Source organism: Mytilus edulis, chromosome 5, assembly GCF_963676685.1.
Source record: "Mytilus edulis chromosome 5, xbMytEdul2.2, whole genome shotgun sequence".
Lineage (NCBI taxonomy): Eukaryota > Metazoa > Mollusca > Bivalvia > Mytilida > Mytilidae > Mytilus > Mytilus edulis.
This window is the reverse complement of record NC_092348.1, coordinates 9,359,016-9,373,774: the sequence shown is the minus strand read 5'-3', so window position 1 is coordinate 9,373,774 and position 14,759 is coordinate 9,359,016. Positions and strand designations below refer to the sequence as shown.

Below are 14,759 nucleotides of genomic sequence, written 5' to 3'. Positions count from 1 at the left end.
AATTGGATGCCAAATCCCACTTTCAAATCTTCCTTTCCTTTTACCTGTTTAAAACCTTCCACATTAAATCAGCAAGCCATGTCAACCGAATGTTGAATATTAATGGGACCTATGCATATTTGATTTCTAGTTAATTATCGTTGTGTTTCCAAATATTTATATAACAAATTAAATATAATGCTAGAATGTAATACTGTTAGATATAGTATAAAAATGTTTTCAACTATAAGTGGAGATTTAATTTAGCAAATAATCTTAGCTCGATATTTATTTTGTTTATTATGTATATCTCTTTTTGTATTTTTATCAAATATGTATTCAACTATTCACCTATTAGTTCCATATGAGTAATTATCATATTACAATGATTTCATAATTATCGTAGAGTAAGTTTATTTGGACGAAAAATCATTTTGTAAGCGCGATTTTGGTTAAAGAAAAGTTTAGGTAATTCTGCTCAATTGAAAGGAGCGATTAAACTATATAGTGTCTCTCTGATATCCAGGAAAGTGGTTTAATGTAAAGACTTGCGATATATACATAATATTAAAATTTTATTGGGATAGGTAACCGTAAACACCAAGTTTTACAAAAGGGCGAATAAGCATCTCAAATAACCTCACGACACTCTTTCCAATTTATTTTTGATGGTGAACAATTTTGTGGTCTTTATGTTTGTCAGTGCGGAGAAACAATCTATAGTGACATAAAGATGTAATGGTAGGCGTAGACTCATATTTTGGACTGCAAAACGATATTACATCAACATTCGGTATAACAATGATTTAATAAACAAACTGGTATTTGTCCCAATTTTCAGAACAATGGATATATTTATTGATTGTTTTTAGATATAAATAAACGATCACCAAGTGTAAAATTAGAAAATTATTAAAATAAGGAGATGTAGTTTGATTGTAAATGAGACAATAATCAACCAAAATTCAATTGAAATAAATTGTGATCGATGTTTATTTCTTTAACTGTGATTAATGTGATTGTCATAATACCTGTCTTTTAGCAACAATAGTCTTGATTGCAAACGAGGAAGATTTCGATATGTTATTGTGCTTTAGACCAAAGGGATCAATGTCTGTAAATGTTTAATTCAAGACATTTAGCAAATTTTACAGTAATCTTTACAATTATTATGGTGATAGTCCTGGCGTGTTTCTCGACATTTTCAAGTGGTTGGGGTATCATATAGATTGGATATTAAGTTTATGTTTTTCTAAATTAATTTTAATTTTTTTAATTTTATAAGGTCTGTAGAAGCAGTAAAGATGTTCTTGTGGTAATCGTTTGAAAAAGAACAACGTCCAGTTTGTCTAATCTATACTGAAGACTAATAATACATTTTGGTTTAGTTCATATTACAAGATATATGATGCTTTTGGTTTTTCAAGTAATGTCATAGGGAATGGAGATAAAAAAAAGGATCTTTAGTTCACTGGTGACCGAACATTATTATTTGAATATAATTTGGAGCAGATTTGTCATTCGCTTGAATTGGAAATCTAGATGCTCCTCATAATCTTTGTCATAACATTTTTAAATTCACACGTTGTCCTCTTGAAAACGTTGTGTATTGGGTCATTAAAACATCAGTAGTTTGAATCTTGATAATGTTGGATTTGAAGCTTTTCAAAAGAATATCAGTGTATTCTATTACTGAGGAAACATTTAAAATGTGTAATGCGAAAATATTAGAAAGTGATGATTTCTTTTTGAAAATGTATAAAAAAAAAAAAAAAGCTATCAGCATTTCTTGAGCTCAATTTTTTTTTCAATTTTGATCTAAAACAATTTAGAAATAGAAGGTGAATTGAATTGATATATTCCAAGTTGTTTTTAATTTTATCAAATACTTCTCTTTACACTTAGAATAACAGAGTACAATAACAGATAAATAAAAAAGTTTGTTTTCATATGTATGCAAATCAAAAATTGTCATTAAAATTTGAATGCAAATTTAACTTGAAGGAGGAACAAACAGAATTAGAAGTATTAAGTAAAAAGTACCAATAATGACCAAACATGCGCCATAACTGACCCACAAAATTTTTGTATAGAATCACAGTTATTAGTATTTATTATCAGTTAGGAATTCATTCTTACTAAATGAAAATGAATCTTCAAGTATTTTTACTGATCGTTTGTGTGGCTGTTGCTTTCAGTTCACCATTAGAACTGGAGGAGAAACTACGCACTCTGTTTGCTGATGAGAAAGAACTAAGTTTGAAAGGGTTGGGAGTATCAACACGGGAAACAGGGACGGGAAGTTTATTGACTAAAACAGAGAAGAGCACAATTCTCAAACTTCACAGACAGGCTCGTAATGATGTTCAACCAACAGCTTCTAACATGCAGAAAATGGTAAATATGAACATTGTTTTGCATTTGTCATTTTGTTTCTCTTCCAATAGTTTTCTGTAAAAGAAAAACAAATTTTTCGAGTATAAATCGGATTGTCTTAAAATTGTTCGTCATAGCAGACCGCAATACCAATTCACTTTGATATAGTGTGACCTATAAGTATAAATGGAATACTGGAGGTCCAGAAAAGTTGAAATAAAAAAAAAAAACAAAAAAAAAACGTATGTTTGGGTTGAGATTTATATGACAAAGATACGTTTTTTCTAGTGTTTATTAATGTGTGCACTGGATCGTTGACTCACAAACTTAACATCTAAGTACTTTGGACATTTCTTCAATTTGAAAGTTAAGCAAACCATTAATTACTTAAACAAAACTAAAATGTACATTTTCATTACTACAATATGATCATTACCACTGCTAGTTGACTGGCAGTCCCCACGATTACAAACAGTCACAGCATCAGTATTCATGTACCTTGACTGCAAAATTTCATTTAAGGAGGCTCGCTGGTATAAGATTTTCAGAAAAAAATTAAACATTTATTTTTCCTTACAAATTTTATTTATTACCTTTAGTAGTTGTAACTTTCTCATTCAAAAAAATCAATTCGTGTTGGCCCCAGGTGACTTTTAAAATGTAGATATCATTGAAAAAGCTCCAAATTATCTCCCTTTGGTGCCATTTTTTGTCATTAAAATTGTAATATCTTTTTTAACTCATCGGTGACCTATATTTTTTTATTGTTGTTTTCGAAAAAGTGTACATAAACTGAATAATTGTAAAATTTAAGCGATTTCTGTAATTTAGTTCTTTTTTTATTTCGGTATTACCGCTATCTCTTCTATTATAGTTAAACTGAAAAAAGGACATTAACAAAAATGTATGCTTCTTTCGAAGGCAGATTGTGAGCTTAAATGAACGGTGACCCCATTTTTTTATTTCATTTTTCTATTAAGTATAAGATAAAGTTCATTTATTGAAAAATATAGCGAAATCCTATATTAAATATTAAAATTGATTTAGACCCACGAGCCTCCTTAATTATCATATAAATCAACTTAACAAAGGTTTCATATTTCCAGTTGCCAGTATTTTATTGTAGTTTGGTATTTGTCTTTAAACATTTTGACTTTTCTCTTTTTCAAAATTAGGTTCGGGTGTAATACCTGATGTAACAATATCCCATAAGCTATGTCGTGTGCAGAGAAAATGGTATCGGTATCGGATCTATCCAAATGTTCCCATTTCGTTACGACGATATAAATAACGTTTGTTTTTATGTATATTTTAAAAGTCCTAAACAAAATACATTCAAATCTTTGTTAATTGTGTTCTCCAATTTATTTATATTGTAGTCCTGTGTTGTCATTTTGATGTTATATTTCACATGGCCATAAAAGTGCGAGGTTTGGCATGCCACAAAACCAGGTTCAACCCACCATTTTTTCCTTTAAAAATGCCCTGTACCAAGTCAGGAATATGGTCATTGTTATATTATAGTTCGTTTCTGTGTGTATTCCATTATAACGTTGTGTCGTTTGTTTTCTCTTATTTTTGAGTGTAAATTCACATTGCGATAAGACGTGTCACGGTACTTGTCTATCCCAAACTCATGTATTTGGTTTTGATGTTATATGTTATATTCTCGTGGGATTTTGTCTATGTGTGTTACATTTTAGTGTTATGTCGTTGTTCTCCTCTTATATTTAATGCGTTTCCCTCGGTTTTAGTTTGTTATCCCGATTTTGTTTTTTGTCCATGGATTTATGAGTTTTGAACAGCGGTATACTACTGTTGCCTTTATTTACATACAAACTGAACTTTAAGATTAATCGAACACAATTAGTAGTATTCAGAAAAATTTAACACTGAAATATTTAATTCCGAAATGATCAAAACAAAAATGACATCGCTTTATACATGTTATAATATTACCACATCTTATTTTAGTCATAGGTGCATATTAAATTATATATACAAACAAGCCAAATACAAGTATGTTTATATTGATAACTTGATTCAAATATTATTTTTTCAATACATGTTTAATTTATATTAAAATTGGCTGTTTTACCATCATGATCGTTTTATCTTTTCTCTGTAGACATGGAGCAAGCAACTGGCTTCTGTAGCCCAGGCTTACGCTGATAAATGCATCTGGGGTCACAACAGTGCAAGGTCATCACAGGCTAACAGTTTCAGCTACGTTGGTGAAAATCTTTACGTTACAACAAGTAAGTCATTGTATTTACATTGCAATACGGTTCTTATTCAAATATTTTAGAGTAGGTTAAAGAGCTTTTATTGAACTGCCTGAATCCGCAACAGAAAAACATTAATGACAAGATTTCAAAATGTGTTGTCTCTTTTAATCCTATAAAAAATATATGCAACACACAATTCTAAAATATAAAAATATATATTGGACAAGTATACATCGTGTAAAAAAAGTAAAATCACAAGAATACTGAACTTCAATCGGAAAGTCCCTATAAATCACATGGCAAAATCAAATGACAACACAAACCAAACGAATGGACAACAACTATCATATTCCTGACTTGGTAAAGGCATTTTCTAATGTAGAAAATGGTGCAAATTTCGATATGTAAACCAATGCAAGGTGTTATTCAATAGAATTATATCACGTTTTAATATTCGTTTTCAAAAGGACAAATCACCTTATCATAATCTATTCTCCTTGATTGACCACACTACTATACAAGTATGTGGCTTATCTGTCATATAATGCTTTTATTTATTATTGGAGATCCGAAATTCAAAAACATTAATGAAATTGAACTTATTGTTTACACACGAAAGATTATTTGATTGCGACACATGCTATGCGCTAAATATTACTGCAAACAACTCAAAATATGTCTGATTCGATAAATGTACCCGAACGTTAACTATTAAAAGAGTATTAGAGAAACCCGTGCCGTGCTTAAAAAGATCTACAGTTTAATACATAAATAAATTTGTTGATAGGTTCTACTGGATATTTGGACAAGAGTGTTGCATCATGGGTGAATGAAAAGAAAGACTATGATTATGCATCTAATTCATGCAGTGGTGTTTGTGGACACTATACGCAGGTGAGAATCCAGTACTTAAACATCAACTGAGCTTTACTATTGTACTAAAAGGTTGGAATTTTAATAAAGACAATGTGACAACCACAAAAATGTTTTCATTAAGTTTGCTTATATATATTACCTGTTACGGGAACCTCACGATTTGCTGCTCCATTTCAGAATATGGCTAAATCTGAATTGACGGTACCGATATTTGTAGTTTGTGGACTCTGACTCGATCAATTTGTCTATTGTCTATTGGTTAGACCTTTGAAATTTTCAATTAAAGTAGGACATGAACCACATAAAATATTTTTTTCTGATTTGCAGTTCATTCTTAAATTCTATTTGATGACTGTGCTTGAGTAAAAAGTTTTACTTTGGCCTACTTCTATCGCATTGTACGTCCCAAATCTGCGATTACGGCATTTTTTTCACTTCTACTCGCTTCTGCGTACTGCTTTTTGGTCCTGTAAGACGTTTCGTTAATTATAACTATGGTGTTTATTTCTAGAAAAGTTTTTAAAAAGTGCTCCAATCGGCCATTGATGTTTTTTTTTCAGGCACCGTTTACCAATAGGTTATCTATTTCGTCTCGTCTCAAATGATCAGATACATCTATGTGTCCCGGAATGCATAACAAACATATAAGTCTGTTCTTAACTTCAAAATATTTAGGTTTAAGCTATATGTTTCGCGTCGTGTATCTTTTATTTCTTGCAACAATGTTTTACTAATTGAATCTATCAATAAACTCATCATAGATACCAGGACTAAATTTTGTATATACGCCAGACGCGCGTCACTTTTTTTAATATTTCGTCAACAGGTTGTCTGGGCTGACAGTACCAAACTGGGGTGTGCCGTAGCAAGTTGTCCTTCTATGACTAATTTACCCTCTTACTTCAGGAATGTCAAATTTGTAGTATGCAACTATGGACCAGGGTGAGTTTAACATTCTTTTTATAAAACAATATACATAGATCGATAATTAGAACCTTTTACATAACAAAGTGTTAAAATGCTATTTTCTCGTGTAAAATAGCTGAAAGTGTATATGCATAAAACAACAATATCAACAAGCTCCAAAAAAAAAAGTACTTATCTAACTAATATCAAACCTCTGACCGGAAAGGCATAAATTGATATCCGTTGCAAGACCTGTTTGTTTAAGTAACAATATAGCAATAAACGTTACTTAGTATTGACATTCATTAGCGCTGAATAAGAATATGTACATGTCAAACGTCAAAAGTTAGTTCGACATGATACGGAATTTGATATAAGTTCTTGAAACATGTTAAAATGTCTTTAGTCACAAAGACATACCATATTTCTTTGCAACATACCTTCATAAAAGTCTCTTTTTTTACTTTCAAGTTGATTGCTTTCAATGTAATTTTTGGAAATAGAAATTAAATGAAACAAATTATGCATTATCCATTATTTGTATAAGTCCTGATTCATTGTATCCTTACTCTCTGACAACGTTCTGGTTGATACTGTTTCATATTGGAACTGGTATGGAAAACGATTCTTAATGCAGCAAGTTTGTAACTTATATAATAAATAGTAAAATCACAAAAATACTGAACTCCGAGGTAAATGCAATCGTAAAGCCCCTAATAGAATGGCAAAATCAAATGGCAAAACACATCAAACCAAATGACAACCAATGCCATATTCCTTACTTTGTACAGGCATTTTCAAATGCAGAAAATGGTGGATTGAACCTGGTTTTATAGCGAAAAACCTCTCACTTATATGACAGTTGCATCAAATTCCGTTATATTTACAACGATGCACAAGTTTAAACTTCTAGAAAGGTATGAAGTGTTTCGAGGTATGGCAACTTATGGTTGATTTGGTCTTGAATTTCCATTTTTAATTTAATATTTTCTTCTGTCGTTAATTTTGCAGAGGTAATTTCAATGGAAGGAAACCGTACGAAGAAGGCACAGCAGTCAGCAATGATAATGGATCAGAAGGAACAGCCAGCAACGACAATGGATCAGAAGGAACAGCCAGCAATGATAATGGATCGTCAGGAACAGCCAGCGGCTGCAAATAGAAAGGTAAATTGAGAATTTCGTGTCCTGGTTAGATACAGTTTAAACGTTTAAATCGTACAAGCTGGCAGCTTGTTCTCACCTGAATATTTTGTTTTTATATTAACCATAGAACCAAAATGAAAAAATGTAATTACCATTTAACATGTAATTCACTGCAATTGTGTTCTATTCTCATGACAAAATGTTTAAATACAGTGATTTTACACTGACTGGGATAATTTAACCTGAATATTATTATTTTTGAAAATAATCAAGATAAATCAGAATCATTCGTTATCTATCGAAAACAAAATACGACACGAAATACAAGAATGTAAGATATTACACTACTGGCAGAAGTTCGTATCAAATATATACCTAGTATACAGTTTATTTTCACAAACCATGCAAAAAAACGTTAGCTCATAAAACAAGTTATGAAAAACGACCAATAGCCATGATTATTTCGTGTCTAAAAAAGCACTAACAATAGATATAATCAGATGTAGTATGTGTGTCATTTACTATAATTCTGTTATGACATAATCCATTATAAGAACTAGTATAGGTAGATTTCATCTATTATAAAGTATTTTGATTTCTAGAAGATTTTACAAAATGTTCTTGAAACAATTTTTGCTTTGCTGTTAATTCATTGAAATCAAAATCAAATGTTTATAGTTTCATGCAATTGTCCGCAAACTTTTGACTGTCCCTCTGGTATCTTTCGTCCCTATTTCAGTTACACCTGTACGTATAGATCAAAATGTAATAACGTATTTTTTATATTGTAGAATGAGCAAGAAGTGTCCGTACAGAATTGTGGAAACCCGGCAGCTTCGCATCTATGATATATCCTCTACAACCTTATAAATAAAATCTGTCATGCATTGGCTCGTGTTCTTAATAATTATGAACATATAACTATAAAAAATAGAGAACTAAAATGACAAACAAAATTGACAGTGCATTAGAACACACTTACTACTCGTACAAATTAGGCAAACAAAACATCGACCATGACTCTATACAGGTACATTAGATGGAGGGTTGGGGAGGAGTACTTAATCCGTATTTATGTCAGCACAAAACTATTTTTTGTGTACCTTTATCACATGTCGTAAATGTAAAACACAAAAAAAGTGTTCTGCCCTGGTATCAACAATATGACAACTCCCCTAGACACATACCTTAATTTGTCTAAAGCCGGTTACCTAGTATCAGAGTCTATGACAGCCGTTACAAATCTAGTGCATCCGGCTTTCAGGTTTTTGAATTAAGGTGTTTCGGCTTTGTCCAGAGGAGTACTTCGAACGCATAAAACTTTATAGTCACTGTGTTGTTTTATTTTAATGAACCCTCTAATTCTTTTTCTCTAACTTGTACTCTATTGTGATAGTATGTATATGTCACAGTAGTTTACTTACTGTTCTAGTTCATATCGGAATAAGATGTGTACCTTCTATTCTTAAAGAAATATAATCTTATACTTATGTTTTAATTGCCGACAATATACATAAAAGCAACAGTAGTATACCGCTGTTCGAAATTCATCAATCGATTGAGTGAAAAAAATACGGGTTACAAACTAAAACTCAGGGAAACGCATCAAATCTAAGAGAAATATAACAATGTCGTGCCCTATTTGGAAGATAAGTGTATTGACCGATGCATTTTAAACATTGTATTTCCCGGTAATCATAAATAAAATCATTTGAACAAAACTAGTCGATATCGAAAACGGCAATTCAAAATAATAATACAACGAGTTAGAGACAGAACCACATACATATTACGTTACAAAGAAATCGTTAGAAAAACAATAATTCGACGGATAATATACAAAACCATAGCCTTAAGAAATATATGCCGATAGACAGAAAAATAATTTGACGTATGATAGACAAAACCAGGGCCTTAAAGAAGATTACGAAAGGCAAAACAATAATTGGACACCTGATAAAGAAAACAAAACCATGGCCACTACGAAGATGACCACAGACAAAATAATAATTCTGCGGATGATAGACAAAATCATGAACACAAGGAAAGATGCCGACATACAAACAAATAATTAAACGGATAACTGACACAACCATAGCTGGTAAAAAGATAACAACAGACACAAAAATAACGCGACGGATGATTGACAAAACCATGGTTGGTAAAACGATAACGACAGACATAACAAAAACACGACGAGTGATAGACAAAAGCCTAATCATAGGAAAAAGATACCAACAGACAGAACAATAATTCGATACATGATAAACAAAACCGGGACCGTTAGGAAGATAATAATGGACAGAACAATAATTCGACAATAATAAACAAATTAATTGTTGGTAGAAAGCTGCCGATAGACGGAACAATGATTCGACGAATGACTAAAAAGAAGCAAGGCCATTAGAAAGACGCCGATTGATATATAAATAATTCGACCTATGATATAAAAGACCATGGTCGTTAAAAATAAATGTGAACAGACAAATCAATCATTAAACGAAATACTAGTATACAGAACCATGGCAAGTAAAGACGCCGATAGACATATAAATGATTTGAAGAATGATACATAAACATGGTCATTAGAAAGACGCCGATAATCATAAAAACAAATTCGACGAATTATAAACTAAAGCATGATAATTAGAAAGATGAAAACAAACAAAACAACGCTTCACCAAATACACAGCCAGAAAAAAACTTACTAGTATAGCATCGAGACCCCAACCAAACAAATGCCTTTAAACAATTTAGTCGCTCAGACTAATATTTGTTTTAGGCAGCCATGACAAGTTGACTATATAGCCTCCATGTATAAATGTTTGTCTTTGTCATTCAAAATGATTGTATCTATATAAACCGGGCAAGCTTTATTTATTAAATTGTAGTAAAGATTGTGGAAACAGAAAGATGAGGTACACAAATGAAGGTGACTGAATAATATTATAATTTATTTCCCGACATGTAACGTAGGTAGACTTAGCATGCAAAGGCATATCATTCGGGAAACAACGTGATAGTTAACTCCATTAATATGTTTATAATAATTAGAACATCAATTTAAGGTAAGGTCAGAATTTTCATTTCCAAATTTTTAATTGAAAAAGGAAGGAAAAGAAATTTAAGCAATTTGAACAAAATGTTCTCGCAATACCATTTTGATTGCTCATTGTCTTGAAAAAAATCTATATTTTCCCACTTGGTATGGCATTATTAAAAACGGAATATTTTGGTGATAATGTATTTTTTATGATCATGCTTTGTTCAAAGTTTCTATAAAAATGAATATGTGATATTTTGAATGATTTGATTTAACTTTGCAAAACATAACTATGAATTTGTATGACATAGACATTCTGGTTGATAACCCGTAACTGCTATTCTATTTAATTAGATATGAAGAAATGTTACACCTTTTGTTTTTATGATTTCATGAATTTCATGAAGTCGGTTTATTTACTGATAAGTTGTTACTAGTACCTATCTATCCGTTGGTCTGTTTTTTTTTTTTATCTCTTTTTCACATTTTATAATAGTATGATACATGTCAGTAATGTTTGTTTGAAGTGTAGTCAGGTCTTTATGTAGGTAGATCTTGTCATTTTGCTTTGGAGTATATATAGCATTTGCGTGGCTTCTTACTCTTGTAATGTTGTTTTGTGTCACAAACTGTTACACTCAGATCGTGTTCAGTTATCCTGGATCGTTCCTTAATGTTTTGAAAAGTGATTGGTTTGTTGTCAGCACTATGTTGTTGCCTCTTATTGGTGTCTCATGTATCTGTGTTATTGAGCGTTATATGATCACTTCCATTTAAGCTCTTTGAAGTCCTTGTCTTGCACATTTTGGTGTAAGGACATGGTATTCCAGTTTATGTCTGGGCAGTTAAAATCTCCAGTTAATATGATGGTTTAATATTTGGTTCAAATCATGTCTAATGATTTGTCTCATTCTTTGATGTCTTCCATGTTCCGGTGTGGCATTAAGAATAAACCTATTGTGATATCTTTTTTGTCTTTAAGTTGTAACTTTACCCAGTCGATCTTACATTTTGTTACAAACTCTGGTTTTTCAATTGCGATGATATCTATTTGTACTAGAATAAAAACACCGGTGCTCAGTGTACCTCGATCATTTCTGTAGGCTATGTAGTTTTCTGGGTAAACTTCACTAGATTTGATTGAATCTTTATTGGGATTTTTTTCCAGTTCTTTTTTCTTTTAACCAATTTCTGTGCCACAGATGATGTCTAGCTTGACGTAATTTACTGCAGCTCGAAGTTAAGAGGTCTTATTCTTGATGCTTCTACAGTTTAATGAATTGATCCTTAAGTTTTGTTCCTTTGGTATGTTGAATACATTGCTGCTGTTAGTTCTGGTCTTGTTTTTGTTACTTTTTAGTGTATTATTATTCATTGAGTTATATCCTTTAGGATTACTGGCTTTTTAATAGTGAACTGAATGCATTTGACTTGATTGATTCAAATGTGCTGCTGTGGGTTTAAGGATCATAATAGTTTGTTCACTTCGCAATTTTGAAAAGTGAAGGTTGAAACGGTGATGCTTTCACATTACTATATAGCCATTGTACTTTTAGGAGATAACTGTGTTGTATTTTAAGCTCCGACAGGTGATTTGATGGCCGCATATTTAGCTTAATGGCGACGCGTTAGCGGATCCAGTTAACGGATATTTACGACCATCAAATCACCAATTAATGCAGTCGGAGCTAAAAATGCAACATCGTTATCTCCATTCTAATTAAACTGATAGAAAACAACGTTAAACATACATTTAAAATCTGGCATACCTCGTTTGCGCTAGCGCTTATTTGTTCATAGCATCAATTGTGAATTGATGCCATGACAATTAACAACGTTATCCAATCAAAACGACCGTTTCAAACGATGTTACATTGTTGCATTAGAAAAGATGCAGTAGGTCTTAATCTGAGAAACATAATTCTATACAAATTCTGTGATGCCATTTATTACAGTCATCACAGCATACTCCTTTGCAGTTCCATGTGACTGGATGTTCACAAAGTCCATATGTGTAGATACTTTGTTGTTTTGTTCTTGGTCCAGAGTTTTGATCTATGTCCCCTACAATGAAGAGGATTAATATAACAATTGCATGATTTTTAATCGGTTTCACAGGTAATGCCATTGGTTTACGGCCTTTTGATAACCGTTTGTTGTTTAGAAGGTTTGTTAAAAAGTGACGATGGTCATATTATTTTTCATTGAAGATGGATTTTCCAAAGTTATATATCATGGTCACTGCTATAATTTGAAGTAAATATTTTCATCTTGTAGTCTTTTTCGTTAGTTTCAAGCTTATCAAATGTTATGTGACTGTTGAAGTCATTGGTTTAGCTTAGAAGAGCCCGTGCTGACTGAAACGCAACAACAGCAATTACCTACAGTCTAGTTGTGCTTGCTCAGTGATCTTCGTTAGCCAGGTCTTCGCCAATAAGTTGCATAGGTGGATTCCGTCAGCGTATAGGTTGTAGTTATATTGTGTCCTGGTTGTTGCTGTTCTGTGGTCTCGTTTTTTTATATTAAGATTTTGTCTGTAAATCGTTTGAAAATATTGTAGAGTGGCTATTTATGCTGGTGTTTAGTTCTTCGATTTTAAAGTTTGGTCTGATGACTTTGTCTCCAAGTATATTGTCCTGTTCTTTAAATACCTCACGCGTTTTGTGTTTACGATGGCAGTTCTAGTGGTAGATTGAGTATACTGGTGTTTCAAGTATTGTTATTTTGCAGTTATCGCATCGTTGGACTAATTTAATATTTTTATAGTATTCTATCAAATGATTTATAATTTCATCAGTGAAGGTGTTGATTGACACATATTTCTTGTTATAGGATGGAAGGTCGCAAGTGCCTACCCAGACATTTATCCATATAGCTCATAATCTCTGTAGGTTGATGATTAGGGTTGATTGTAGCAATTTAAGTTTGTCCTCTATTTTAGCGCCACTCTTGTACCACCAGATAATTTCTTTATTTACTGAGTTGGATCTGTTTACATGGATTTAGAACCAATTCCATTTGCTGTCCGAAAATACTACAGTACAGGTGTATATTTCTTTTTGTTTTGGCTGTTCCTTGGTTTTGTTTAGGAATTTTACCAGTTTAGAGTTTGAGATCTGTAGTTGTTCTGTACAAAGCGATATGTTGGGGATGGTTTAATTAATGATATAGAGAAGACATTTATATTGCAATCATTTCTTGTGAAATGACAGTTGTCAAGTTCAAATTATAACATGGATTCGTATTTATATTCAACAGTAAAATGACAACATAACAGTATCTTTTGTTTTGTCGACTAAACAACGAATAACAGCATACAAAACAAGTGAAAAATAGAAAATTAAAGACTGAGTCACGATTGAGCAAAACGAACCGCAACCAAAAAACGGAGGTGCTCTGAAATGGGAAAGCATTTATCATGTTGCAAATTTAAGTGCAAATCCGCTGATAATCTATCTTTTCTCCCCGAGGGTATTACCGGCCTAGTATTCAGCACTTTCGTGTTGACATGAATTATCATTATATTTTGGAATACTTTTCCCACAATCAAGGGTTCATTAAAGAATGAATATAAGTTTGAAATTTGTATTTCAATTTAGATAGCTATCAGTGTATCAAATTAAGTTGCAGTAAAATGAATACATTTATTTACCTGGTTACAAAATTTAGAACGAGGATTTTTTTGACTCGGGAATAAATTACCTAAACTCATTAATATGTACTTTTTTGTCTTTTTTACGTTTTTCATTCGAGCGTCACTGATATTTATGATTGACACACCAATAGAAAGGAAACGTCCATTGTGAATATAAATAAGAAGGTAAAGATAAATAGCAAAATCTAATTTTGATAGAAAATTCAGATGATTGTTTTTTACGGCACAATAAACATGATAAATAAACCATTAAATTTCAATTTTACATAATATAAGGTCAATGTCAGAAAAATGTATTTTTTTTTGTATAAGGCTGAGAAAATGGGAATTGGGAAGGTATCACAGAGCCGTTCCTCAGTTTTGTGCCGAATACCAAAACAATGAGTAATACATTGACCTAAAATTGTTTTTATACTGCAACTTAAATTAACACATTGATAGCTATCTAAATTGAAACACACATTTCAAATTTATTTTTATCCTTGAATGAACCCCTGATTGTGGGGAAAGTGTTTCAAGATGAAATTAACAATGCACAAAATATAGCTATG

The 14,759-nt window shown here is 31.8% G+C and overlaps 1 protein-coding gene and 1 long non-coding RNA gene across 2 annotated transcripts; both read left to right on the top strand.

Moving 5' to 3' along the window:
• The first annotated feature begins 2,127 nt into the window (after window positions 1-2,127).
• LOC139522690 (GLIPR1-like protein 1) lies at window positions 2,128-6,455 on the top strand. The gene is made up of 4 exons (XM_071316158.1): window positions 2,128-2,376; window positions 4,484-4,613; window positions 5,371-5,477; window positions 6,286-6,455. The coding sequence occupies exons 1-4, from the start codon at window positions 2,128-2,130 to the stop codon at window positions 6,403-6,405; spliced, it is 606 nt and encodes a 201-aa protein (XP_071172259.1). The 3' UTR covers window positions 6,406-6,455.
• Window positions 6,456-7,361: 906 nt separating this feature from the next.
• LOC139522289 (uncharacterized) lies at window positions 7,362-8,398 on the top strand. Its single transcript, XR_011664373.1, has 2 exons — window positions 7,362-7,531; window positions 8,302-8,398. It is a non-coding gene; the product is annotated as an uncharacterized lncRNA (long non-coding RNA).
• Window positions 8,399-14,759: the final 6,361 nt, after the last annotated feature.